The 27,651-nt window shown below is 43.5% G+C and overlaps 1 protein-coding gene across 1 annotated transcript in view; it reads left to right on the top strand.

The window, feature by feature from the left end:
* AGMO (alkylglycerol monooxygenase) overlaps positions 1-27,651 on the top strand; it is a 388,184-nt gene that overhangs the window by 159,236 nt on the left and 201,297 nt on the right. The window contains exons 5-7 of the mRNA XM_082259080.1: positions 1,431-1,526; positions 19,460-19,526; positions 26,118-26,183. Coding sequence (XP_082115206.1) covers positions 1,431-1,526; positions 19,460-19,526; positions 26,118-26,183 — 229 coding nt within the window. The remainder of the gene's footprint in view (positions 1-1,430; positions 1,527-19,459; positions 19,527-26,117; positions 26,184-27,651) is intronic.

Raw genomic sequence — 27,651 nt, forward strand, 5'->3', positions numbered from 1 at the left:
CCCCCAATTGCAGAGTGCCAGCCACACATTGCCCCCAATGATTGCAGAGTGCCAGCCACACATTGCCCCCAATTGCAGAGTGCCAGCCACACATTGCCCCCAATTGCAGAGTGCCAGCCACACATTGCCCCCAATTGCAGAGTGCCAGCCACACATTGCCCCCAATGATTTCAGAGTGCCAGCCACACATTGCCCCCAATGATTTCAGAGTGCCAGCCACACATTGCCCCCAATTGCAGAGTGCCAGCCACACATTGCCCCCAATTGCAGAGTGCCAGCCACACATTGCCCCCAATTGCAGAGTGCCAGCGATCCCCCCGCACTTACCTCTCTCGCAGCTTCTCTTCAGTCCCCGGCTCCATGCGTCTCCGAGTCTTCAGTCCTCCCGCGGCGCCTCCTCCTCGTCCAATGGCACGGTGTTTGCCTTTCGGCCAATCAGGAAGCGGGAGGACCCGCTCCCTGATTGGCCGGGAGGAGGATCCGTGTGACAATAGCGAATTCTCATTTGTTTAAAATGTTTTTTTATTGGATATTTTTTTTTGTAGCAGAAAGTAGAAAATATAGCTTTTTTTCTATTTTTTTTTGTCTTTTTTTGTTTATAAAATAAAAAAATAAAAAAGCCCAGAGGTGATCAAATACCACCAAAAAAGCTCTATTTGTGTGAAAAAATAACATCAATTTTAAAAAAATTGATATACAAATTTTTTTTTTTTTTTTACCAAAGACATGTAGCAGAATGCATTTTGGCCTTAATATGTAAAGATATTTGATTTTTTTTTTTTTTTTTTATTGGATATGTTTTGTAGCAGAAAGTAGAAAATAAATGTGTTTTATTTTTTTATTTCCAGATGTTCTGTTGGCCAATGGCTCTTCTCATCCCTCCGTTTGTGTTTGCTATCCACATAGCTTTTTTTCACATTTTTTTTTTGTCTTTTTTTGTTTAGAAAATAAAAAATAAAAAAGCCCAGAGGTGAGCAAATATCACTAAAAGAAAGCTCTACTTGTGTGAAAAAAATGACACAAATTTAAAAAAATTAATATACACATTTATTTTTACCAAAGACATGTAGCAGAATACATTTTGGCCTAAGAAATTTGATTTATTAACATTTTTTTTATTGGATATGTTTTGTAGCAGAAAATATAGCTTTTTTCAAAATTTTTTTGTCTTTTTTTTGTTTATAAAATAAAAATAAAAAAGACCAGAGGTGATCAAATACCAACAAAAGAAAGCTCTATTTGTGTGAAAAAAATAACATAAATTAAAAAAAAAACACATTTTTTTTTTTTTTACCAAAGACATGTAACAGAATACATTTTAGCCTAAATGTGTAAAGAAATTAGATTTTTTATTTTTTTTAATTTTATTTATTGGATGTGTTTTGTAGCAGAAAGTAGAAAATAAATGTGTTTTATTTTTTTATTTCCAGATGTTCTATTGGCCGATGGCTCTTCTCATCCCTCCGTCAGTGTTTGCCGTCCATCTTCAGTTTAATCTCCTCTACCAATTTTGGATACACACCGAGGTGAGCGCCATTCCTTATCGTAATGCCGTTCCTCGCCTCGGGCACTGTCCTGGAAATTTTCGGGGTAGGACCTGATTTATGGCGTACGAGAAATCTTTGTCTGACTCCCTTAAAGAGAAACATCTGTTGGGTTTTGCTCCTTTTACTGAATATATTGCTAAGTTTATAAGGAACAATGAGACCAGTTGGTCTCAATTAGATAACATTCTTTTGTTAAATCTGTCTAATATCAAACTCTTTCCTCCTTGGCGGAACATGTGTCTGTATCTTGTAACCGCTTAGACCCTGATAGGGGAAAACATTTCAGATGGCGTTCCCTGCCAAGAAAAAAAAAAAAGAAGCCAGGGCAGGATTGGACTGATAAATGTAACCAATTGATATGTATTATATCTTGCAGGTAATTCCGATTTATTTTTTTTTTTTTTTTAACGTCATTCATAAATAAAAGTAATGGCACTGGGTGCGGTTCATAAAGATTTTTCTTTATTATTTTTCTGCATTCAGAATTTAATTTTACCTGGATGGCCAAAGATGAAAAAATAAGAAAGTGTCCTCAAGGGTGTTTTAACCGCTTCCATACAGAGCAGTTAGACCCCCTTCCTGCCCAGACCAATTTTCAGCTTTCAGCACTCTCACACTTTGAATGACAATTGCTCAGTCATGCTACACTGTAACCAAACAAAATTTTTATCATTTTTTTCACACAAATAGAGCTTTCTTTTGGTGGTATTTGATCACAACTGGGGTTTTTTTTTTTCGTGATATAAGCAAAAAAAGAGCAAAAATTTTGCAAAAAAAACACTTTTTTTTAGTTTCTATTATAAAATTTTGCAAAAAATTAATTTTTCTTCATACATTTGGGCCAAAATTTATACTGCTACATATCTCTGGTAAAATTAACCCAAATTAGTGTATATTATTTAGTCTGTGTGAAAGTTATTGAGTCTAGAAGCTATGGTACCAATTACTGAAAATTGATCACACCAGATGTACTGATGGCCTATCTCCTTTCTTGAGGCCCTGAAATGTCAGGACAGTACAAATACCCCCCAAATGACCCCTTTTTGTAAAGTAGACAGTCCAAGGTATTTAGTAAGAGGCATGGTGAGTTTTTTGAAGTTATAATTTTTTCCCACAATTCTTGGGAAAATGAAGAAAACATTTTTTTTTCTTTTTTTTTCCCAAAACGTTGTCAATTTATAAGCTATTTCTAACACATAGCATGTACACAGCAAAAATGACACCCCAAAATTCATTCTGCTACTCCTTCTGAGTATGGTGATACCACATGTGTGAGACTTTTACACAGCCTGGCCACAAAAAGAGACTCCACGTCCAAGTAGCACCATAAGGCGTTTTAGGAGCATAAATACACATAAAACTTTTTTACTACCTATCACACTTTTCAAGGCCCTAGAGCAACAATACAATGGAAAAGTCCACAAAATTACCCCATTTTGGAAAGCAAACACTCCAACGTATATTCTAAGAGGCATTATGGGTCCTTTGAACATGTCATTTTTTTCCACAAGTTTTTGGAAAATGTGGGAAAAAAATAAAAACTTTTTTTTTTACACAAAGTTGTCAATTTATAGGATATTCCTAACACATAGCATGTACATCGCAAAAATGACACCCCAAAATACATTCTGCCACTCCTCCTGAGTATGGCAATACCACATGTGTGAGACTTTTTCACAGCCTAGCCATATAGAGGGGCCTAAACATCCAAGGAGCATCATCATGCATCCTAGCCACTTGCCTAGGCCTATTTTTGACATTTGGTGTTTACAAGTTAAAATCAGTTGTTTTTGCTAGAAAACTACTTATAACCCCAAAACATTATATATTTTTTTTTTAGCAGAGACCCTAGAGAATAAAATGGAGATTATTGCAATATTTTTTATCACACCGTATTTGCGCAGCGGTCTTCCAAACGCAATTTTTTGGGAAAAAAAATCACTTTTTTTAATTAAAAAATAAGAAAACAGTAAAGTTAGCCCAATTGTTTTCCATAATGTGAAAGATAATGTTACGCCGAGTAAATAGATACCCAACATGTCATGCTTCAAAATTGCGCACGCTCACAGAATGGTGACAAATTTTGGTACTTAAAAATCCCCATAGGCGACATTTTAAAAATTTCTACAGGTTGCTATCTTAGAGTTACAGAGGAGGTCTATGGCTCAAATTATTGCTCTTGCTCTAACGATCGCGACGATACCTCACATGTGTAGTTTGAACACTGTTTACATATGTGGGCGGGGTTTCCGTATGCGTTCGCCTCTGCGCGCGAGCTCGCGGGGACACGGCGCTTTAATTTTTTTTTTTTTTTTTTTTTACTATTTATTTTATTTATTATTTTTTATTTTTACACTGTTTTTTTTTAAAAAAAAAAATTGATCATTTTTATTTCTATTGCAAGAAATGTAAACATTACTTGTAATAGAAAAAGGCACGACAGGACCTCTTTTTTGTGAGATCTGGGGTCAAAAAGTCCTCAGATCTCACAAGTACACTAAAAGATAGAAAAAATAAAAAAAAAAAATTAAAAAAAAATTAAATAAAATGAAAAAAAAAAAAGGGACCTTTAAACTGGTTGCTAGGCAACGACGTTTGCCGTAGCTCCGGTCCTCCAAGACCATAGAGTCGAGTGAGGGCAAGCTTGCCCTCACTCGACATCCTGTCTGTGAGGATCTGGGACCGGATCGTTTTCCCCGCTGCCGGCGGGTCCGGTAAGCGGGGAAAAGGACCAGAATGCAGCGGGAGGGGGGGGGGGGCACCTCTTCCGCCACCCCGGAAGGGTGATCCCGCGGCGAATCTGCCGCTGGGACCACCCTTATCGGAAAGCCAACCGTCCACCGTTTAAAAAAATACCAGGGTTATGGCAGCTATCTGCTGCCATAACACCGGTATTTAGGTTTAAACGGACGACGTATGTTAACCTTTTTGGACTTAGACATGGTGGCTGTATGAAGGGTGACAGGTACTCGGGTACTTTGCTGGGCAGGTGACAGGTACTCTGGTACTGATGAGCAAGTGGCAGGTACTCGAGTACTCCGATAGGCAGGTGACAGGTACTCGGGTACTCTTATGGGCAGGTGACAGGCAGGTGATAGGTACTGATGAGTAGTACTGATACTGATAGGTGATACTGATACTGTACTGATGGGTACGGATGATCAGTACTGATACTAATAGGTGATGGGTACTGATGAGTACTGATGAGTAGTGATGGGTAATGATGAGCAGGTGGCAAGTACTCGGGTACTTCAGGTGTCAGGTACTCTGATGAGCAGGTGGAAGGTACTCGGGTACTCTGTTGGGTAGGTGACAGGTACTCGGGTACTCCGATGACGGGTACTCAAAGTACCAGAGTACCTGTCATCAGAGTACCAGAGTACCTGTCATCAGAGTACCCGAGTACCTGTCATCAGAGTACCCGAGTACCTGTCATCAGAGTACCCGAGTACCCGTCATCAGAGTACCCGAGTACTTGTCATCAGAGTACCCGAGTACCTGTCATCAGAGTACCCGAGTACTTGTCATCAGAGTACCCGAGTACCTGTCACCAGCCCATCAGAGTACCTGTCACCAGAGTACCCGAGTACCTGTCATCAGAGTACCCGAGTACCTGTCATCAGAGTACCCGAGTACCTGTCATCAGAGTACCCGAGTACCTGTCATCAGAGTACCCGAGTACCTGTCACCAGCCCATCAGAGTACCTGTCATCAGAGTACCCGAGTACCTGTCATCAGAGTACCCGAGTACCCATCATCAGAGTACCCGAGTACCTGTCACCAGCCCATCAGAGTACCTGTCATCAGCCCATCAGAGTACCCGAGTACCTGTCATCTGAGTACCTGATGGGCTGGTGACAGGTACTCGGGTACTTTGATGGGCTAGTGACAGGTGCTCTTTATTGGGGGGGGGGCAATCAGTGTGGTTGGGGTGCACTATGATTGGTAACTAGCTGTTACCACAATCTCCTCCTCACACAGGATCAGTGTGTGAGGAGGAGAACACGGTGACAGCTAGTTACCGTGTTCTCTGATGACATTTGTGACCGGCTGTGATTGGACACAGCCGGTCACGTGGTAAAGAGCCAATTTCATTGGCTCTTTACCTAGATCGGGGATGGGCTCTGTCCGAGGGACGAGCCTCGTCCCCGATCGCCGCGCTGCGCGCCCCCGGGGGCGCGCATTAAGGAAGGAACGAGCGGCTCGCGCTGGAGCCGCTCATGTGATCGGCTGTGATTGACACAGCCGATCACGTGGTAAACAGCCAATTTCATTGGCTGTTTACCTTGATCGGGGTTGGGCTCAGTCCGAGGGACGAGCCTCACCCCCGATCGCCGCGCTGCGCGCCCCCGGGGGCGCGCAGTAGCGGGGAGATCCGGGCGCCGTCATATGACGTCGGCCCGGATCGAGAAAGGATTTGTGCCGACGTCATTTTACATGACGCGGTACGGAAGGGGTTAAAAAATAAAATAAAGTTGAGGTTTAACCTGCGTATACTTTTTCTCCCCTTGTTTCCCTCCTGTCCCCCTCATTAACCACTTCAATACCGGGCACTTTCACCCCCTTCCTGCCCAGGCCAATTTTCAGCTTTCAGCACTGTTGCACTTTGAATGACAATTACTCAAACTTGCAACACTGTTTTTTTTTTTTTACTTTAAAGCCCGTAGCGTGTGAAACACACTCAAAAGACTTCACCCGGTGCATAAAAAGTGCACACACGCAAACGTGAGAAACACAAAAACTGCACAGGGTGTGCGAAAATGGTCTGGCCTCCGAAGAGGTTGGACCTATACCTTGATCCCCCGGGGCGCAAGACTCCTGACAGGGACTGAGGTACTTCCTATGGCTTGCCTGGCCGAGACCTGGCAAACCCCATTCTCCAGGGGGACTGCCGAAACAACCCACCCCAAGTACTGGGTGGGGCTCCCCCGAAGGGAGACCCCATGAGAGAGGGCGAACTAAGCCAGAAGGCCATGTCCACCCCCTCCCAAGACTTTCAAGGTAGGCCCAGAGACCCACACCGTACTCATCGTGCAGGAAAAAAAAAAAGTGATAGTGAAGTGACAAACACTACAAAGAAAATGCACACACAAACAAAAATGGTGCGGAAGGGGAAGTGAAGAGGTGAATTAGTGCCCTTGTGTAGAATGCAAAGGCAGGCCTTTCCGGCCGGAATAAAAATTCCTCTGGTCGAAGCCAAAAGGCCTTGCCCAAGAGGCAGGTGCTGAAAAAGTGTTTAGGTACAGTGACCAAGGTGCCGAAAAACTCAAGGCGAGCTGCCCCTCACCAGTGAGAATTAAGGCACCCCTGGGCTGCCACCCCAGGGGCACATACACTACGGGCTTTTTCTATCTCGGCCCAAAGGCCAGACCCGGTGTAGCCCTATCCTACCAGGAGGCATCAGAACTTTAGACAGCTTAGGGTGAACCTACCTTCAACTGGGGACAAGCCTTTTGCAAGGCCAGATTCAACCCAGGAGGAAAGGCTCTCCCACCGCCATCCGCCGTTCCTTACCAATCACATCCAAGAGCAGTACTAACTGGCCACGGAACCAATCTTTTACTCAAACCTGCAACACTGTACCCAGACGAAGTTTGTATAATTTTTTTCACACAACTACTTTTGGTGGTATTTAACTCCCTTAGCTGTAACCCCCGAGCGTGACTCGGGGTGGTTTTTCATGCTAGGGTAGATGTGCAGAGCCTGCAGCGGGGTTCCTTACCTTCTCCTGGCGATCCAGCAATGATCTCCCATTGCTGTGATCGCCGCCGAGATCCCTGCCGCGCCCTCAGTCGCTCTGATGACTTCCTGGTTCCGTTCCCTGCAGCAATGGTGCATGGGAGCGGAACTGGTAGGGAAATTCAAATGTTGCACAAAACACAAACACATAAAAAGGAGGTGATACAGTGTAATCTGAGAGGATTACACTGTATCACCTTAGTATCAGAAAAATATCAAATATTATAAATTGTAAATTATAAATTATATTATTAATATATACTATATATATTATATATATTATAATATTTATATTTTATAATATATTTATTATTAATATAATATTTATATTTTATAATATATTTATATTTTATTATATATATATATATATATATATATATATATATATATATATATGTATATATATTATAAATATCCAAAAATTGTACCGCTTTTGGTACATAATTCCTGACCATAATCATACCGCGCCAGAGAGGTTAAGCACTTGCCGACCAGCCGTTGTACAAATACTGTGGCCAGGGGTGTATTTAGGGTTTGTGCTGCCCTAGGCCTGACTAAACGAATTTAAATATGACCAACCCCTTCCTGTAAAGGCCACACCCCTTCTTGTTTATGACCCGCCCTGTCATCTGTAAACCACAGACCACAACCACAGACTATCAGTGCCCATCAGTGCAGCCTCATGACTGCACATCAGTACAGCCCCATCAGTGGCCACCAGTGCAGCCTATCAGTGCCCATTAGTGCAGCCTATCAGTGTATCATATTAGTGCCCATCAGTGCAGCCTCATCAGTGGCCATCAGTGCAGCCTATTAGTGCCTATCAGTGCAACATATCATTGCCCATTAGGGCAGCATATCAGTGCAGCTCCATGAGTGAAGCTTATCAGTGGCGCATCATGCCCATTAGTGCAGCCTCATCAGTGTCCATCAGTGCAGCATATCAGCGCTGCCTTATCAGTGCAGCATATCAGGGCAGCTCCATGAGTGAAGCTTATCAGTGCCCATTAGTGCAGCCATTGGTGCAGTTTTCAATATCCACCATTGTCTCCTCATTAGTGGCCATCGGAGCATCATAATAATGCTCATCAGGGCAGCATATCAGTGCCCATCAGTGCAGCATATCAGTGCCCATCAGTGCAGCATATCAGTGCTGCCTTATCAGTGCAGCCCCATCAGTGCAGCTTATTAATAGCCACCATTGTCGCCTCATCAGTGGCCATCAGAGCATCATATTAATGCTCATCAGGGCAGCATATCAGTGCTGCCTTATCAGTGAAGCCCCATCAGTGCAGTTTATCAGTGCCACCCCTCAGAGGCCATCAGTGCAGCCTTATCAGTGCCCATTAGTACAGCCTCATGTCACTGGATTATTAAAATTACTCCTTTCTTTTAAGATATTTGGACTTGTGTTTGGTGCCACTAAATGTAATTTTAGGATTATTTCACCTATTTGTATAATTATTAGGAAGTCCGGAGTCATTATACAAATAAGTGAAATAATCAGTGGCAGCAAACACAAGTCCAAATATCTTATAAGATAGGAGTAATCTTACTAACCCAGTGACATATTGTCTTAATTGTATATGATAAAATTCAATCTGCTCGCTCAAGGACAAGGATGTTTAAAGAAATAAAATTATATTATTGACATGATGCCTGCCATACCTGGGGGCGGAGGAGGGTAGGCAGTGCCACACTTATCAGCATTGGCGGCCGTCAGGCCAGTTGTATTAAGTGTGGTCTGCGGCCTGCGGTCTGTCTGAATGTCCTCACCGGCTGGTATTATCATACCCACAGATAACAGTGTGACAGCTTTATGGGGCTGCCAGACTGATTTGCCTCCTGGAACCTGCCCTCCGGCCCAATTTGCCCCATTAGACTGGCACTATACTAAACATATAGCGCAAGCCGGTGGGGACCCTTTTCGTATAGGAGGCGGGAGAAGGCTGTTTTTATTTTCTTGCAGGTCGCAGATTTTTTGATGCCCCCCTGCAAAGTGCTGCCCTAGGCCTGGGCCTTATTGGCCTAGGTCAAAATACAGCACTGACTGTGGCAGGTCGGCTCGTTCTGCGAAACTACGTACTTGTACGTCACTTCACGGGAATGGCGAGTGGGGGGCACGCGCCCCCATTCGCCACAGGGGAAAATAATCTGCGGGACCGGCGGCATTCACGGGATCGCAGAAACACCAGGTGTGAACAAGCCTTCTGGAGACTGAAGGAGAGCCTTGCCAGAGCTCCTGTACTGGCCTATGCTGACCAGACAAAACCCTATGATGCGATTGCTGCCGGGCACCCGCGATCGCTCCCCATCGTGTCCATGTCTGTTCGATGCACCGTTGTTGTTTTTTACAATTGGGAATAAACACTTCAAGTTTATCTGCCTTTGAGTGCGGTCACTTTTTCTCTTTGGATATCTGATTAACTGATGGCCTATCTCCTTTCTTGAGGCCCAAAAGTGTCAAATTACCCCTTTTTGGAAGCAGACAGTTCAAGTTATTTAGTAAGAGGCATGGCAAATTTCTTGCAGTAATTTTTTGTCATAATTTTTGTCATAATTTTTTAGACAATTAAGAAATTAAAAAAAAAAAAAAAAAAACTTCATTTTGTTTTTACATACTGTCACTAGTGCAGTAGTGTCATCATATAACTAATGTGGCGGTGATCAAGGATGCTGACTGGTGACAGTTTGAATAAAAAAAAAAAAAAATAGGATACATTTTATTTATTTATTTATTTATTTTTATTGTATTACATTTTTTCTTTTTTTATGATTTTTTTTAACACACTCTGACTAGAGTAATATAATGTTACCATGGTAATATTGTACTACTCTAGGAAGTAATCGGGATTTTTTTTTTACCACATTATGATTGCTTATAGCAGTGGATTTCATTGCTATAAGCAAGAATTTTACTGAATGAAACTGATTCATTCAGTCTGTTTTGTTTTGATTAGCTGTGATTGGCCAGAGCTAATCACATGGTACAGATGGGCTGTGATTGGCCCTGTTGATATCATGCGATCACATTGACCAATCACAGCTAGCAACACAATTGTACACAATGAAGGGCATGAAAGGAAGCCATGGATTTTTACAACTGTTATGTGAAGTGCTGTGATTGGCCACAGTGGTCACCTGGTACATTGATCAGTCATCGGCTCCTCATATGTCATTCAGCCCGATCGACGGAAGTTCCTCCCAGCCGTCATTTTGCTAAAGGGCGGGCAGGAACTGGATAACATGCTAATCATTTTTTTTTTTTTAAATAAAACTGTTCCGTTTTCATTTGATATTTTATTTTAAACCCATTGATGTCATCATTGGGCCTTTGTGATTCTCTATGCAATGCAGGCAAATCATGGCTGGTGGGAGGTGCTGTACATAGCTTCCTGAAGACATCACAGCACCGTTCCTCAGTACTTCTCCCAAGAGTCTTCAGGCCTGATGCAAGCGATAGGATGACTTATGGGAGGAGTTTTGCCAACTTACCCCATTTCCATACTGGGCCAGTTCTGGCATTGCTCTACTGCATGTAAAAACCATCATTTGCTAGAAAATTTCTCAGAACCCTCAAACATTATATATGTTTTTTTAGCAGAGACCGTAGGAAATAAAATGGCGGTCCTTGCAACTTTTTATCCCATATGGTATTTGCGCAGCAATTTTTGGAATAGAAAAGAGTTTCCGATCTGTCCACTGCAATGTCGCAGTCCCGCTAAAAATCGCAGATCGCCGCCATTACTAGTAAAAAAAATAAATAAAAATGACATAAATCTTTCCCCTAGTTTGTAGACGCGATAACTTTTGTGCAAACCAATCAAAATACGCTTATTGCGATTTTCTTTTTACCAAAAAAATGTAGCAGAATACAAATTGGCCTGAAATCATGCAAACATTTGGATTTTTAAATTTTTTTTATCGGGAATGTTATATGTTAGAATGTGAAAAATATTGTTTTTTTTTTTCAGAATTGTCGCACTTTTTTGTTTTTTAGCGCAAAAAATAAAAATCCCACAGGTGATCAAATACCACCAAAAGAAAGTTATTTTTGTAGGAAAAAAAGGACATCAATTTTATTTGTGTACAGCGTCGCACAACCGTGCAATTGTCAGCTAAAAATGGCTTGGTCATTAAGGGGAAAAATCTTTTTGTCAAGAAGAGGATAAAAGACTTCATCTCTTGTAATAGGAATAGGGCATGACAGGTCCTCTTTATGGAGAGATGTGGGGTCTATAAGTCCCCACATCTCTCCATTAGGCTGAAAATCCTGAGTTAAAAAAAAAAAAAAAAGATCGTAGGCTCTCCAGACGAATACACAGCAGTGTTTACAACTGCCTGGCCGGAAGTGACGTCATAACGTCACGCCTGACCTCCGAGAGTCATAGAGATGACCGGGGACAAGCTGTATCGTAATTTTCCATTGCCGGCAGATTCCTTCCCTGGCTCGCCAATTGCACAAGTTCTGGTGACACCATCCCTCATAGTGATGAGCCGAACACCCCCTTGTTCGGTTCCCACCAGAACATCTCGAACAGGGAAAAAGTTCTAGCGAACATGCGAACTCCATTAAAGTCTATAAGACACGAACATGAAATATCTAAAGTCCTCATTTTAAACGCTTAAATGCAAGTTATTGGCCCAAAAAAGTGTATGGGGACCTGGGTACTGCCCTGGGGGACATGAATCAATGAAAAAAAAATGTATTAAAACAATTGTTTTTACAGGAGCAGTTATTTTAATAATGCTTTAAGTGAAACAATAAAAATGAAAAATTCCTTTAAATATCATGCCTGGGGGGCCCCCTTAATGTGCCTGTAAAGTGGCGCCTCTGTGCGATGTATGTAGCCTGCTGCAGCAAAACTCACATTTCTAAAGGAAATAATGTAATTTAAACTTGCTCGTGGCTGTAATGTATTGTCAGCTCCTGGCAATACAGATAAAAAAATGAAAAAAAAAAAAAAAACAACGGCGTGGAGTCCTCCCCAAAATCCCTCGGGTCTGGTAGGGGAAAAAAATGTAATTAAAAAGTGTAATTAAAAAAAAAATGGCGTGGGTTTCTCCCTAAAATCCATACCAGACCCTCATCCGAGCACACAGCCTGGCAGGCCAGGATGGGGGTGGGGGCGGGCAAGCACCTCCTCTCCTGAACCATACCAGGCCACATGCCCCCAAAGCACCTTGCTTCCATGTTGATGGGGACAGGGGTCTCTTCCCAACAACCGTGGGCTGTGGTTGGGGGGGTCTGCGGGGGGAGGCTTATCGGAATCTGGAAGCCCCCTTTGTGAATGGATATCGGGGACATCGTACCCCTACTCATTCACCAAAAAAAGTCTACAAAGAAATAAAGACGAAAGCCAGTTTTGGAAAAGTCCTTTATTAAAAATAAAAAAAATAGTGTCCTGCGATGATCAGTCACCCACCCGAAAAATAGAAAAAAAAACAAAAAAAATCCTCCTGCTTCTCCGGACGCTTTGCGCGCTCTGAGCTGTTTTGATTTTTACAGCTCTTTTATAGGGACCTGACATCACGAGCCGCCCCACAATGCACTGCTCAGGTGCAGTGAATAAATTGCATGACGTCAGTAATTTATTCATTGCCCCTGAGCAGTGCATTGTGGGGCGGCTTGTGACGTCAGATCCCTATAAAAAGTTGTCACAATTAAAACAGCTCAGAGCGTGGGAGGCGTCCGGAGAAGCAGGAGCTTCTTTTTTTTTTTTTCCTATTTTTCGGGCAGGCGACTTGATCATCGGGGGACACTATTTTTTTTATTTTTTAATAAAGGACTTTTCCAAAACTGGCTTTTGTCTTTATTTTTTTTATACACTTTTTTGGTGAATGGGTAGGGGTACAATGTACCCAATATCCATTCACATAGGGGGGCTGGGATCTGGGGGCTTCCAGATTCCGAAAAGCCTCCCCCCACAGACCCCCAAAACCACAGCCCACGGTTGTCGGGAAGAGACCCCTGTCCCCATCAACATTGGGGCAAGGTGCACCCACCTCCCCCCCATGTTGAGGGCATGTGGCCTGGTATGGTTTAGGAGGGGGGGGCCCTCGCTTGCCCCCACCTGCATCCTGGCCAGCCAAGCTGTGTTCTTGGATAAGCATAAATGTTGGCTGTTTTTTTCAGCAATACTGACATAATCTGATGTATATATATTTGTATGTGTATATATATATATATATATATATATATATATATATATATATATATATATATATATATATATATATATATAAAACTTTGTGGTATACGCTGCACTATCTGATCTCAACAAACTGTAAAAAGTAAAAATTTCTCTCCCTGCCAGCAATGTATTAATATTTGTAGAATTCCACTTATAAATCACCCACTGGCTAAGGGAATCGAACCCACAACCTCGCAATTGCAGGCCTGGAATTTCTACCATCTACGCCACCATCAAGTATGCTGAGGTTGAACACACTTTCCTTACCTAACTAACTCCTATCTAGCCCTACACACAGTGGATGAGATAAAAGTTAGGTAGAGTGCAATCACCTTAAGCAGGCTTAACAGTGGCATAGGTGGTAGAATACCAGTCTTACAATGAGAGAGGGCTGTGGGTTCAAATCCCCTGGCTGTCTTTCAATGAGCAAATAGCCAATGTTCAACTCAAACTTGTAGCTCATCCCTAGTCCCTCACTTTTGAAGGCTTTTTTTCTCTTGCTTCCTGTTTTGGCTACAGGACAGGAAGTGAAAGGAAATCTCCTCTATGGGACACAGATGGCAAAAAAGACCCGTCAGGGGTTATAACCCTCCCTTACTAAAATACTACACTTAATAAAAAGCATGGTAAATGTAAAGTTCCACCTGATGTCTGAAACTATAAATATTCAAATTATATGAAATATTCAATAATTAAATCATTTCCTAAAAAAAAAAAAAAAAAAAATATGAATAAAGAAATTTATTTTTTTAAAACAGAAAAAGGTGTAGATCTGCAAAAAGGTTTATTAAAATCCTCACAATGTACACAGATTACCCAGATGTTGAAAAAAAAAAATTGGGAGTTATCATTTAGGGGCAAATTTATAAAGCAGTGAATCAAACATTAACTGCAGGTGAATATTTCTGATTCATGTGCATTCTTTGACAACATTCACCTAATGTTGCGTTCACTATTTTAAAAATACGCCCCAAAGGGTCTTTCCCCGTGTAAAGTTCTTTACTTCCTGTAGCTAATATTAGTACAGGATATCCTGAAAATCTTAATACATAGGAAAAGGTAACAAACTCATATTACTGTATATTTTAAATTCTTAATATTTTTAATTAATAATAAAGTGTTAATAATATTTTGTAATAAATATATAAAAATGTATATAAATATAAATGTATGCAATAAATATATAAAATATAAGCTACAATTTTACATTTTCCTTATGTATAGTGACTTTTGGGAAACGCTGAATTTTCACTTTGTTTTGGTTTCCTAAATAAAAATCACAGTTTGTTAGAATTTATTTATAAAATATCAAATTGAGCTTGTGTCCCTAACATGTTTTGTCTAATAATAAAGTTATCTTAAAAATTTATCGCGCATCAACAAAGTTGTGAAATGTAGCAGAAAATCCTCTTTCGTGTTGCCATCCCTCCGGCTTCTTGCAGTCTCCCCCCTTCAGAGCTGCGTGTTATCCTAACATGGCCGACGCGCTGAGAGTGTTTCATTTCCAATCTCCAAATATTTTCCTTTTTCACCATAGCATGGAAATTTGGCAAACTGCACGCTACATGTTCACTGACGTGTGAAACTGCCTCATCACATAGAAAAACAGTTGGCGTGCAACAATCAGTATTTATCTCCAGCATTGCAGAGCTCGGGGCTGGGGAGATGGCCATTAATGCTTGTTTGTTCCTCCCGCTACCCATGCCCCCCCCCAACGGAGGCCTTACTGAGCAAACATGGCGGCCATTGTCCATCTGTGTAAATAAGTGGAAATGTCGGATTGTGAGAGCCTTTCTAATACACGATATTACCAAAAGTATTGGGATGCCTGCCTACACGCACATGAACTTTAATGGCATCCCAGTCTTAAGCCCCGTACACACTATCAGATTATCTAAAGACTTTTGTCTTCAGATTTACCTTTTCTATGTAGTGCAAGGGCCTGCCGGATTGCATACAAATTGAAAGTGTTTAGGTTTGACCTCATATTAAATGGTTTTGGTAAGTCTGCAGACAAAAGTCTTCAGATAATCTGATAGTGTGTACAGGGCATTAGTCTTTAGGGTTCAATATTTAGTTGGCCCACCCTTTGCAGCTATAACAGCTTCAACTCTCCTGGGAAGGCTGTCCACAAGGTTTAGGAGTGTGTCTATGGGAATGTTCGACCATTCTTCCAGAAGTGCATTTTTGAGGTCAGGCACTGATATTGGATGAGAAGGCCTGGCTGGAAGTCTCCGTTTTAATTCATCCCAAAGGTGTTCTATCGGGTTGAGGTCAGGACTCTGTACAGGCCAGTCAAGATCCTCCACCCCGAACTCACTCATCCATGTCTTTATGGCCCTTGCTTTGTGCACTGGTGTGCAGTCATGTTGGAACAGGAAGGGGCCATCCCCAAACTGTTCCCACAAAGTTGGGAGCATGAAATTGTCCAAAATGTCTTGGCTTGCTGACGTCTTAGTCCCGGTTCACACATATGTGATGCAGGACCCCTGCGAATTCACTGTGGGATCCCGCATCGCGCTCGACCCGCAGGCAGTTCACACTGCCATATGCGAATCACTGGGGGTGTCAATACAAAATTAACGACACCCCCAGATCAGTTCGCATATCGCAGTGCGAACTGTCAGTTCAGACATGAATCAGATCGCATAGGTGTGAACACCCATGCAATCCGATTCTGGGGCGGCCCCAAAAAAGGATCCTGTGCGACTTTGGTCCGATTGCAATGCAAATTCAGCCATACAATCTGTATGGCTGAATTCGCAATGCACAGACATTGCATGTGATTTGCAGAGCAGTGCGCTGAGAATCACATGCAATGTCTCCCATCGGATATGTGCACGCTGTTTTGCACATTTGAGGGTTTACCACAATTTAAAAAATGCTTCCTAAATGCCCTATGCGCGTTTGACCCCCAGACTCCTATTTCCTTTTTTGTGTACACGCAAAAAATGCGTCGCCAACACGTGCCAGCACATTTATGTTGCGTTACTATAGACTTGAATGGAAAAAGTTGAGATGCTCCTGAGAATTGCTTCCAAACTCGATGTGTACCTTCGTATTTGAAGCTCAGCAACGTAACATGACGCAACACATACGCTTCATGCTTTGATCATGTGAACAGCTCCATGTGTCCATATTATCAATTGTTGAATGCTTTACTACAGGCATGTCCAACCTGTGGCCCGAGGGCCACATGTGGCCCGAGGGCCGCATGTGGCCCGGAACTGTAGCCAATGCGGCCCACTGCCCCCTGACAATTTTTATTTTTTCTGGGGAGGAAGGAAGTCGAGTCAGGGGCAAGGCCACAGCGGCTTCCAACCAACTGTAGGCAGAGGCTGCAACTGCATTGGATGGGCACACACTGGTGAGGCTGCATTGGATGGGCACTGATCAAGCTGCATTGGATGGGCACGCACTGGTGAAGCTGCATTAGATGGGTACTGTTTAGGCTGTTTAGTACTGTTTAGTACTGTTTAGGCTGCATTGAATGGGCGGGAAGAGCGCGGCTGCATTTTATTACTTATATACCTTAACTATAGTATATATTATGTGGCCCAGAGAAGCCAAAAGGTTGGACACCCATGCTTTACTATGTGTTTGAGGGGCACTGAAAATACCCTTCTAACATCTACTTTTAATGCCAGTGTGAGAAGAGCCTTAGACATTCCAAGGAAGTTTTGCTTTAACCCCTTCCCTACCGCCGTATGTACATATAAGGCTTTAGAGGTTATACTGGGATCACAGTTGAGGCTAAAACCATATTCCCGGATCATTTTTTAGGGCTGGCTATTCTCTGTTATGTAAAAGTAATCTGAGCAGCTAAGCAGCAGCTGGATTACTTTTACAGGTGCCCAATCCCCCCCCCCCCCCCCGCTGCCGGGTTTACTGAGCTCTCCCATGTGATTGTGGAGTCAAGATTTCGCCACTTCCAGTTTCGGTGCTGTGCTTACTGGCCAGTTAGTGAGATCTCTCTATAAAGAGTACCTGTCACTGCCTATTGCTGTCATAAAGGATGTTTACATTCCTTGTGACAGCAATAAAAGTGATAAAAAAAAAATGAAAGAAATAGTGTAAAAAAATTAAAAATAAAACATTTTTAACCCCCTCCCACCTGGCCACTGTACATATACGGCCGGGTGGGAGTCTCGTCCTTCTGATCGGACGTTCCTGAACGTCCTGCAGAAGGAGCGAGATCGCGCTGCCATGGGCACGCGCAGTGGCACGATCTCGATGTGCCTGTGTCCCTCGGACACATAGCAACAAGTTTTGGCAGGAGGGCCCTGTGATTGGCCCTCCTGATCACATGATGGCTGTGTCCAATCACAGCCGTCATGTAATGTAAATAGAGCCATTGTAACGGCTGTGATCTCTTCTTCTCCTTACACAGATCCTGTCAGTGAAGAGAGGAAGAGACGATCTGTGCTGCAGCCAGGGAATCAGTGAGTTTGAAGCATTTTTTTTGCTAATTACTCACTGATCACAGGGTGGGGGGGAAGGTCTGTGCTGGTAATCAGAGCATTGATTAGTGCAGACCCTGGGGGGGGGGGGGGGTGTCACTAGAGCCACCAGGGATGCCCACACATGACCACCAGGGATGCCCTCCATGGCCACCAGGGATGGCAATCAGGGCTCACGGAGCCTGCCAGTGGTGCCCTCCCTATCAGTGCTGCCCACCAATGCCATCTATCAGTGCTGCCCACCAGTGCCCATCATTGCCATCTATCAGTGTCGCCCACCAGTGCTGCCTATCAGTGCCGATCAGTACCACCTATCAGTGCCAATCAGTGCCACCTATCAGTGCCCATCAGTGCTATCTACCAGTGCCCATCAGTGCTGCCTATCAGTGCCCATCAGTGTTGCCTATTAGTGCCCATCAGTGCTGCATACCAGTGCCACCCCATCAGTGCCTCCTCATCAGTGCCTATCAGTGCTGCCTCATCAGTGCTCATCAGTGCAGGAAAAACGTATCTATTTACGAAATTTTATAACATAAACAAAAAAACTTTTTATTTTTTTCAAACTTTTCGGTCTTTTTTTATTTGTGTACCAAAAAGAAAAAAACTTTGTGGTGATCAAATACCACCAAAAGAAAGCTCTATTTGTGGGTAAAAAGTGACATAAATTTGGTTTAGGTACAGTGTTGCATGACCGCGCAATTGTCATTCAAAATGCAACAGCGCTAAAAGCTGAAAATTGGCCTGGGCAGGAAGGGGGTGAAAGTGCCCGGTATGGAAGTGGTTAAAGCACTCACGCCCCCCCCCATGTTCACACACAAGGGTCAGCGCAGGCATTGGCCCCACACGCATATATAAACAGTGATCACAACAACACCACACGTGTGAGTGAGGTATCATCGCGAATGTCAGAGTGAGAGCAATAATTCCAAACTGGTAACCTGCAAAGGCTTTTAAAGTGTCGCCTATGGATATTTTAATGTGCTATAGTTTGCCACCATTCCAAGGTTGTGCGCAATTTTAAAGCTTGACATGTTTGGTATCTATTTACTCTGCATAACATCATATTTTATATTTTACCAAACAATTTAGTATTCACTAAGCTTCATTAAAGTGTTTTTTTTTTCCCAAAACATCTGCATTAGAAAAATTGCTTCACAAATACCGTGCAATATAAAAAAATGTCAACACCCATAGTTTTATTCTCTAGGTCCTTTGCTTAAAAAAACATATATATCGTTTAGGGATTCTAAGTGATTTCCTAGCAAAAATTGATAATTTTTACACGTAGGAGAGGAATGTCAGAATTGGCCCAGTAGGCAAGTGGTTAATTGTTACATTTTTTGCTTATCCCTTCTAGATTGTAAGCTCTAATGAGCAGGGCCCTCCAATTCCTCCTGTATTGAATTGTATTGTAACTTTATTGTCTTCCCTCATATTGTAAAGCGCTGCGCAAACTGTTGGCGCTATATAAATCCTGTATAATAATAATGATAATTTCACATTTTGATCTTCTCTACAGATAATAAATAATTTGGGTCCACTGGAACTGATCCTGAACACACCGAGCCACCACAGAGTCCATCACGGTAAGCTTCTAATTTTGGTATATAACGAGTCTGGTGACACCATGACAATCACCCTGCAAAGTCAAGGTGCTTGTAAATGACATCATTGTACAAAGAAACAGGGAAGAGCTGTATGAGTGGAAGTGTGCAGGACTTTAAACCATGCATTTAAATTAGTGATCGACCGATATCAGTTTTTTATTGCCGATACCGATATTTTGGTCATCCCGTATCGGTATCGGCCGACACAGTATGGGCCGATATCTTCGTACATTTAAAAAATATATATTTTTTTAATTTTTTTTTAATCTGCACTTAAAAGCATTCAAAATGCCAAGTTTGGCTGTTTTGAAAGCTGTCATTTTTTTGAATTTGCCGCCAAGTACCCGGAAGTGATGTTATGAAAAAGATGATGCACAAGAAAGCCTGCAAACAGTTTGCTAAAGACAAGCAGACTAAGGACATGGATTACTGGAACCATGGCCTGTGGTCTGATGAGACCAAGATAAACTTATTTGGTTCAGATGGTGTCAAGCGTGTGTGGCGCCAACCAGGTGAGGAGTACAAAGACAAGTGTGTCTTGCCTACAGTCAAGCATGGTAGTAGGAGTGTCATGGTCTGGGGCTGCATGATTGCTGCCGGCACTGGGGAGCTACAGTTTATTGAGGGAACCATGAATGCATTGCCAACATGTACTGTGACATACTGAAGCAGAGCATGATCCCCTCCCTTCAGAGACTGGGCAGCAGAGCAGTATTCCAACAAGATAATGACCCCAAACACACCTCCAAGACGACCACTGCCTTGCTAAAGAAGCTGAGGGTAAAGGTGAAGGACTGGCCAAGCATGTCTCCAGACCTAAACCCTATTGAGCATCTGTGGGGCATCCTCAAACGGAAGGTGGAGGAGCGCAAGGTCTCTAACATCCACCAGCTCTGTGATGTCATCATGGAAGAGTGGAAGAGAACTCCAGAGGCAACCTGTGAAGCTCTGGTGAACTCCATGCCCAAGAGGGTTAAGGCAGTGCTGGAAAATAATGGTGACCACACAAAATATTGACACTTTGGGCCCAATTTGGACATTTTCACTTAGAGGTGTACTCACTTTTGTTGCCAGCGGTTTAGACATTAATGGCTGTGTTGAGTTATTTTGAGGGGACAGCAAATTTACACTGTTATACAAGCTGTACACTCACTACTTTACATTGTAGCAAAGTGTCATTTCTTCAGTGTTGTCACATGAAAAGATAGAATAAAATATTTATAAAAATGTGAAGGGTGTACTCACTTTTGTGAGATACTGTATAATGTTTGGGGGTTCTGAGTAATTTTCTAGCAAAAAGAAAAAAATGCTTTTTACACATAGGAGAGGAGTGCAAGAATTGGCTTGGGCTGGAAGTGGTTATACTAGTAAGTAAAAATATTTTTTAATGAATATATAACTGGATTAAACGATTTTAAATCTGCCGGGAGTTCCGCTTCACCTAAAGACATGGCAGGGATGCCATATTTCAAACACCAGGCTGCCTGTAATTTGATCGCAGGCTCTGTGTATAGCCCTGTGAGTGAGGAAGTCAGCCAATTACAGTAGCAAGGGCTTTGTCCAACGCTATAGAGCACTGAAAAGAAATATGAATCTGGAGGTTGCCGACAACCACAGCAGGGGAGGTAATAATACATCACAAAATGTCTTGTATAGAAATTATAGAAGGAATACCAATTTTAACAAAAGGCCTATACTAAAGAAATGTGTGTGTGTTCAGAGAGTTAGCCCACACTCACACTTTGCATTTTGTAAACGTCAGTCCATGCATATGCAACAAACACATAGAGCGACAGTTAATTTGAATGGGCTGCCCTACGTGCAACAAAATCCAGGCAAAGAAGCTCATGCACCTATAAAATGCATGTCTTTTTTTTGCTGCATGTGGTGTGCCATTAACAAGAAATGCCAATACAAGCGCAAGCTGTGTTTTTCGTGCATACAATAAACGCGCAAAAAATCATGTCATTTTGCACGCATTTACAAAATTCAAAGAGTGAATGCAAGCTTAACCACTTGTCTACCGGTCACTTTTACCCCCTTCCTGCCCAGGCCAATTTTCAGCTTTCAGCACTGTCACGCTTTGAATGACAATTGCGCGGTCATGCAACACTGTACCTGTATGAAATTTTATTCATTTGTTTCACACAAGTAGAGCTTTCTTTTGGTGGTATTTAATTACCCCTGGGGTTTTTATTTTTTGCTAAACAAACAAAAAAATCCTGAACATTTTGAAAAAACATTTTTTTCTTAGTTTCTGTTATAAAATTTTGCAAATAACTAATTTGTATCCTTCACTGATGTGAGCTAATAAGGCTACACTGATGGGCACTGATTAGCAGCACCAATGGGCACTGATGAGGTTGCGCTGATGGGCATTGATAGGCAGCACTGATGAGTACTGATGAGGTTGCATGATGGGCACTGATGAGGCTGCACTGATGGGCACTGATGAGGCTGTGCTGATGGGCACTGATGAGGCTGCACTGATGGGCACTGATGAGTCTGCACTGATGGGTATTGGAAGGCTGCACTGATGGGCATGGAGGAGGTGGCACTGATGAGGCTTCACTGATAGGTGGCACTGATGGGCACTAATAGGCATCACTAATGGGCACTGATAGGCAGCACTGATGAGGAGACACTAATGGACAGCACTGATTGGCACTCATAGGCAGCACTGGTGTCACTGATGGGCAGCGCTGATGAGCAGCACTGATGGCACTGATGGGCAGCACTGATGGCACTGATTGGCGCTGATGGGGCTGTACTGATAATCAGGGCACTGATGATCAGTGCGTTGATTATCTGTGTGCATGTCCTCTGTCAGGATTGCCAGTTACCAGCTCTCCTTTCCCCATCCTGTGACAGCAGGTAAGGAGAGGAATACCAATAACCGGCAATTCTGTTCACACTGTGATCAGCTGTGATTGGACACAGCTGATCACGTGGTAAAGGGCCACTGCGATTGGGACCTTTACCACAATCTGCGATCGGTACAGAGATCACAGAGTGCACCGAATTCACGTCCCAGGGGGTGTGCGAGGTGCGTGGTTCTGGGAGGATGTCCATGGACACCCTCCTGGAACAACAGGCGCTGTTAGGAAGTGGTTATGCTTTGAGGATAAAACCTGGAAGCTGATTGGTTTCTACGCACAGCATAGATTTTGCACTCTCTAGTTTTAGTAAATCTCCTCCTATGGGTAAGCCATGCCCACCATTCATCCCTCTGCCCTATCAAAGCACTGATTTTGGGCAGGGCATTGAGAGGTGGGTGAAATTTTCTTTCGAAGTCAGGGATGCCAAGCTATTAGTAACAAAGGAACTCATGGGGGGGGGGGGGGGTGGGGGTGGATGGGGATTCAGACTGACAGGGAGGCAGGGGGGGGGGGATCAAAAACAGACAGAACTGGGGGGGCTGGGGGAGGCAATTACAGGAACAAGCACTGTGTCTCTCCCTGCAGCAGCTGAAAGCCGGTGGGAGGGAGAGAAACTGGCTTTCAGCTGCTTCAGAGAGCCGCACAGGGCATCCTTCTGTAATTGCCCCTCCACCCGACCGCACCGATTTCCCCTGCCGTTGGGGCCCCCCTGTGTGCCTGGACCCCCTACAGGAGGACTGGTGCCCCCCTCCCCCCTATCAGCGGCCCTGGGTGTAGGTAGTGCATTACTTATACTGAACATTATGTGCGGCTCCTTAGTGATGTCAGGGGCCACATCCAAAGCCTCCTAAAGCTCATAAACTGAAAACCACTGATGTAGGTCAATTAAAAATGAAAATTCTTCCAGGTTCTCCTTTCTGCTGTTGGCACTGCTGGGGAAGTTTTTGCCTTACTTTACATCTCTGTGACACCAGAACAAGAAATGGAGAGAAGGGTTGTCACCCGGGATGGAAAAACGCAGTCATCGATAAAAAATATTGTTGGTTCTAATCCCTCCACTATAATAAAAAAGGTGTTCTTGTTTTTGCCGGTATCTCCATTAGAAAGATTTTCTATTACTTCTTATCCTTACAGTAAGTGAGGGAAAGTCCCCCCAGCTGGGGCACAGATGACAATAATAGTCTGACAAACATTCCAACTTTTTACTGTGTTGGGTTCCTAAGTTTTGCTGCATGCATGACACAACTTCAATAGCCTGGTGCGGATATTCATTTTTATCATTACACTCGGTAGGTCTCCTATAGGAAACAATCCATATGTCAGAAGAAAGTAAGGGACAGCTATATTGTTCCAGACAAGCAACCTTGCCTGGGACCTAAGCCTCTACATCTAAGCCCAGTGTAAGGTGAAACGAGTCGGTAGGAGGCCACAAATCGGGCCTTGTGTTGCTTGTCCAAAGTGATAAAGCATTGGTCTCCAAACTGTGGCCCAGGGGCCAGATGCGGCCCTTTGCTTGTCTCTATCTGGCCCTTGGGACATTATTCCTCTAACTGACACCAAGGATGGGGCACCATTTCTCCCACTGACACCATTAATGGTGCACTATTCCTCCCACTGACACCATCGATGGGGCACTATTCCTCCTACTGACACCATTGATGGGGTACCATTCCTTCCACTGACACCATTAATGGGGCACTATTCCTCCCACTGACACCATCAATGGGGCACTATTCCTTTCACTGACACCAATGATGGGGCACTATTCCTCCCACTGACACCAATGATGGGGCACTATTCCTCCCACTGACACCATCGATGGGGCATTATTCCTCCCACTGACACCATCGATGGGGCACTATTCCTCCCACTGACACCAAGGATGGGGCACTATTCCTCCCACTGACACCAAGGATGGGACACTATTCCTCCCACTGACACCAGCGATGGGGTACTTCTCCTCCTGCTGAGACCAACAATGGGGCACTATTCCTCCCACTGACACCCTTAAAGGGGCACTGTTCCTTCTATTGATACCAACCATGGTGCACTAATTCTCCTACTGACACTGCTTATGGGCCACTATTCCTCCCATTGATACCAACAGTACGGCACTATTCCTCCCACTGATACTGCCAAATGGGCATTATTACTTCCATTGATACCAACCATGGGACACCATTCCTCCTGCTAAAACAAAAAATGGGATAATGGGGTACTATTCCTTCTGTTGAAATGAATGATGGGGCAATGTTTACTCCCACTGACACCGAGACATTTTCTACTCACACTGGCAACAGTCCGGCCCCCATAAGGTCTGAAGGGCACTAAACCGGCCCTTTGTTTGAAAAGTCTGGAGACCCTTGTGATAAAGCTTCACTTACGATGTTCCACTGGCTTCTTTCTTTTCGATGAATGGATAGTTTGAAGTGAGGAAGAACTCCTGCCTGGCTTTGCCGCCTGTCCAACTAAGGAGGTGATCCAATAGAGGGGTTTTAGAAGTGGTGGACATTTCTTTCACTAGTCTGTCCCATTTACAAGTATTTTTTTCTGTTTTGTATTGAGCCGTATCAGTCTGTCTTTGTTTGATGTATGCTGCCAACTAGTGGCAGTTTAGAACCACTGCAACTTTATCATTATGTGATTTGGTATTGAAGTCTGTCCTACCCTCCTGTTTAATGCTGGTTAGTTCAGTCCTAGCTAGACTCTCACTGTTTCCACTGTCAGCAGAGCTGCTGTTAGAAATCACGGGGCGCCATACAGCCTACCTGGCCGGGCCACCCCCCCCCCCCTGAATTTATCTAGACAATATTTTTACTAAAAATACACTACAATCATTATTAGCGTACACAAGCATAACAGAGAACCTATGTGAATTAGCCCTTTTTTGATTTCTTTTTTACATTTAAAAAAAAAAACATCATTTTTTTTTAAAATGTTAACAATTTTTACAATTTTTCTTCCAATTTTTTTAAATTATGTATTACTATATTTAATTATTATTTTTTTTTTTTTTACAATTTGTTATCTTTTTACAGGACAGGGAAGCCAGCAGTGCTACAGGGGAGGGGCGCAGTAAAAGGAGGCCACACGGGGAGGGGGGGAACAGAAGCAGGCCGAGCAGGGAGGGGGATCGATGTTGGGGAACAATGCCCTATGTCTGTATCTCTCTCTGCAGCAGCTGAAAGCTGTCAGGAGGGGGAAAAACCGTCTTTCAGCTGCTGCAGAGAGCCGCACAGGGCTTCTTTCTGTAATTGCCCCTCCTGCCCGACCACACCAATTCCCTGTGCTGTTGGCAGCCTCCCCCCCCCTCTGTGCCCGGTTCCCCTACAAGAGGGCTAATGCCCCCCCCCCCCCTATCTGGCAGGCCCTGACTGTCGGTTTTAGTACTTCTCAGAGACAGGGCTTAGGAAAGTCATTGTCTTCTTACACTTCAAAGATTGAATAAATATCCTCTGTACTACAATTATCTGAAGTAAAATTGCAATGTGTGTCTTATTGAAGAGTTAGGCTGCCTGTGGATTGTGCCAAGTCAGCAGGTGATCATACTGTATAGACAGACTGGGTCTAAGGAGATATGTCAATCCAAAAAGTGGCATTTGAAACATAAAAATTTGCCAACCCATACTCCAGGTTTGCATTGGCTGACCGTTACTGCCATGAGCTGATAAACTTTCTATCTATTTTGCAGGCAGAAATCCCTATTGCATTGATTCAAACTATGGCGGGACACTCATCATATGGGACAGAATGTTTGGTAAGTGTTCATGGCATTACTAAATCCAATATATAATGTGGGTGGTGGGACAAGACATAGGGGAGACATTGTAGCTCTCTCGCTTTGAAAATGAGATGTCTGGCTATTATGCGAACCCAAAGGTTTCAATGGTTTATAATCATAGATCAGCTGGGTGCCTTTTTTCTTTTTTTTTTCTGACGTGCAAGGTAAAGCCATAATGTGCTAGAATGCATTGCATACTAGCACCAGGGCTGGCCCTACCATGGGTCCCGCTGGCACTTTGCAAGGGCCAGCTAATTGAACCGCGTCCGTCTCCTTCCTTTTCCAACAGTTTTGTGTGTCATGATGACAACTGCGCCTGGGCCGCTCCACCTGCCCCTATACTACCCTAGTCTGCCACTATACTTCCCTAGCCCACCCCTATACATCCCTAGCCTGTCTATATACTGCCCTAGCCCGTCCATATACTACCCTAACCTGTCCATATACTACCCTAGCCTGTCCATTTACTACCCTAACCTGTCTATTTACTACCCTAGCCTGTCCATATACTACCCTAGCCTGTCCATATACTACCCTAGCCTGTCTATATACTACCCTAACCTGTCTATTTACTACCCTAGCCTGTCCATATACTACCCTAGCCTGTCCATATACTACCCTAGCCTGTCTATATACTACCCTAGCCTGTCTATATACTACCCTAGCCTGTCCATATACTACACTAGCCTGTCTATATACTAAACTAACCTGTCCATATATTACCCTAGCCTGTCCATATACTACCCTAACCTGTCTATATACTACCCTAGCCTGTCCATATACTACACTAGCCTGTCTATATACTACCCTAGCCTGTCCATATACTACCCTAGCCTGTCCATATACTACACTAGCCTGTCCATATACTACCCTAGCCTGCTCATATACTACCTTAGCCTGTCAGTTCATTGAGGGAACCATGAAAGCCAGCATGTACTGTGACATACTGAAGCAGAGCATGATCCCCTCCCTTCAGAGACTGGTCCGCAGGGCAGTATTCCAACATGATAACGACCCCAAACACACCTCCAAGGCGACCACTGCCTTGCTAAAGAAGCTGAGGGTAAAGGTGATGGAATGGCCAAGCATGTCTCCAGACCTAAACCCTATTGAGCATCTGTGGGGCATCCTCAAACAGAAGATGGAGGAGCGCAAGGTCTCTAACATCCACCAGCTCCGTGATGTTGTCATAAAGGAGTGGAAGAGGACTCCAGTGGCAACCTGTGAAGCTCTGGTGAACTCCATGCCAAGAGGGTTAAGGCAGTGCTGGAAAATAATGGTGGCCACACAAAATATTGACACTTTTGGCCCAATTTGGACATTGTCACTTAGGGGTGTACTCACTTTTGTTGCCAGCGGTTTAGACATTAATGGCTGTGTGTTGAGCTAGTTTGAAGGGACAGCAAATTTACACTGTTATACAAGCTGTACACTCACTACTTTA

This window comes from Pelophylax lessonae (genome assembly GCF_965119305.1).
Source record: "Pelophylax lessonae genome assembly, chromosome: 5".
Taxonomy (NCBI): domain Eukaryota; kingdom Metazoa; phylum Chordata; class Amphibia; order Anura; family Ranidae; genus Pelophylax; species Pelophylax lessonae.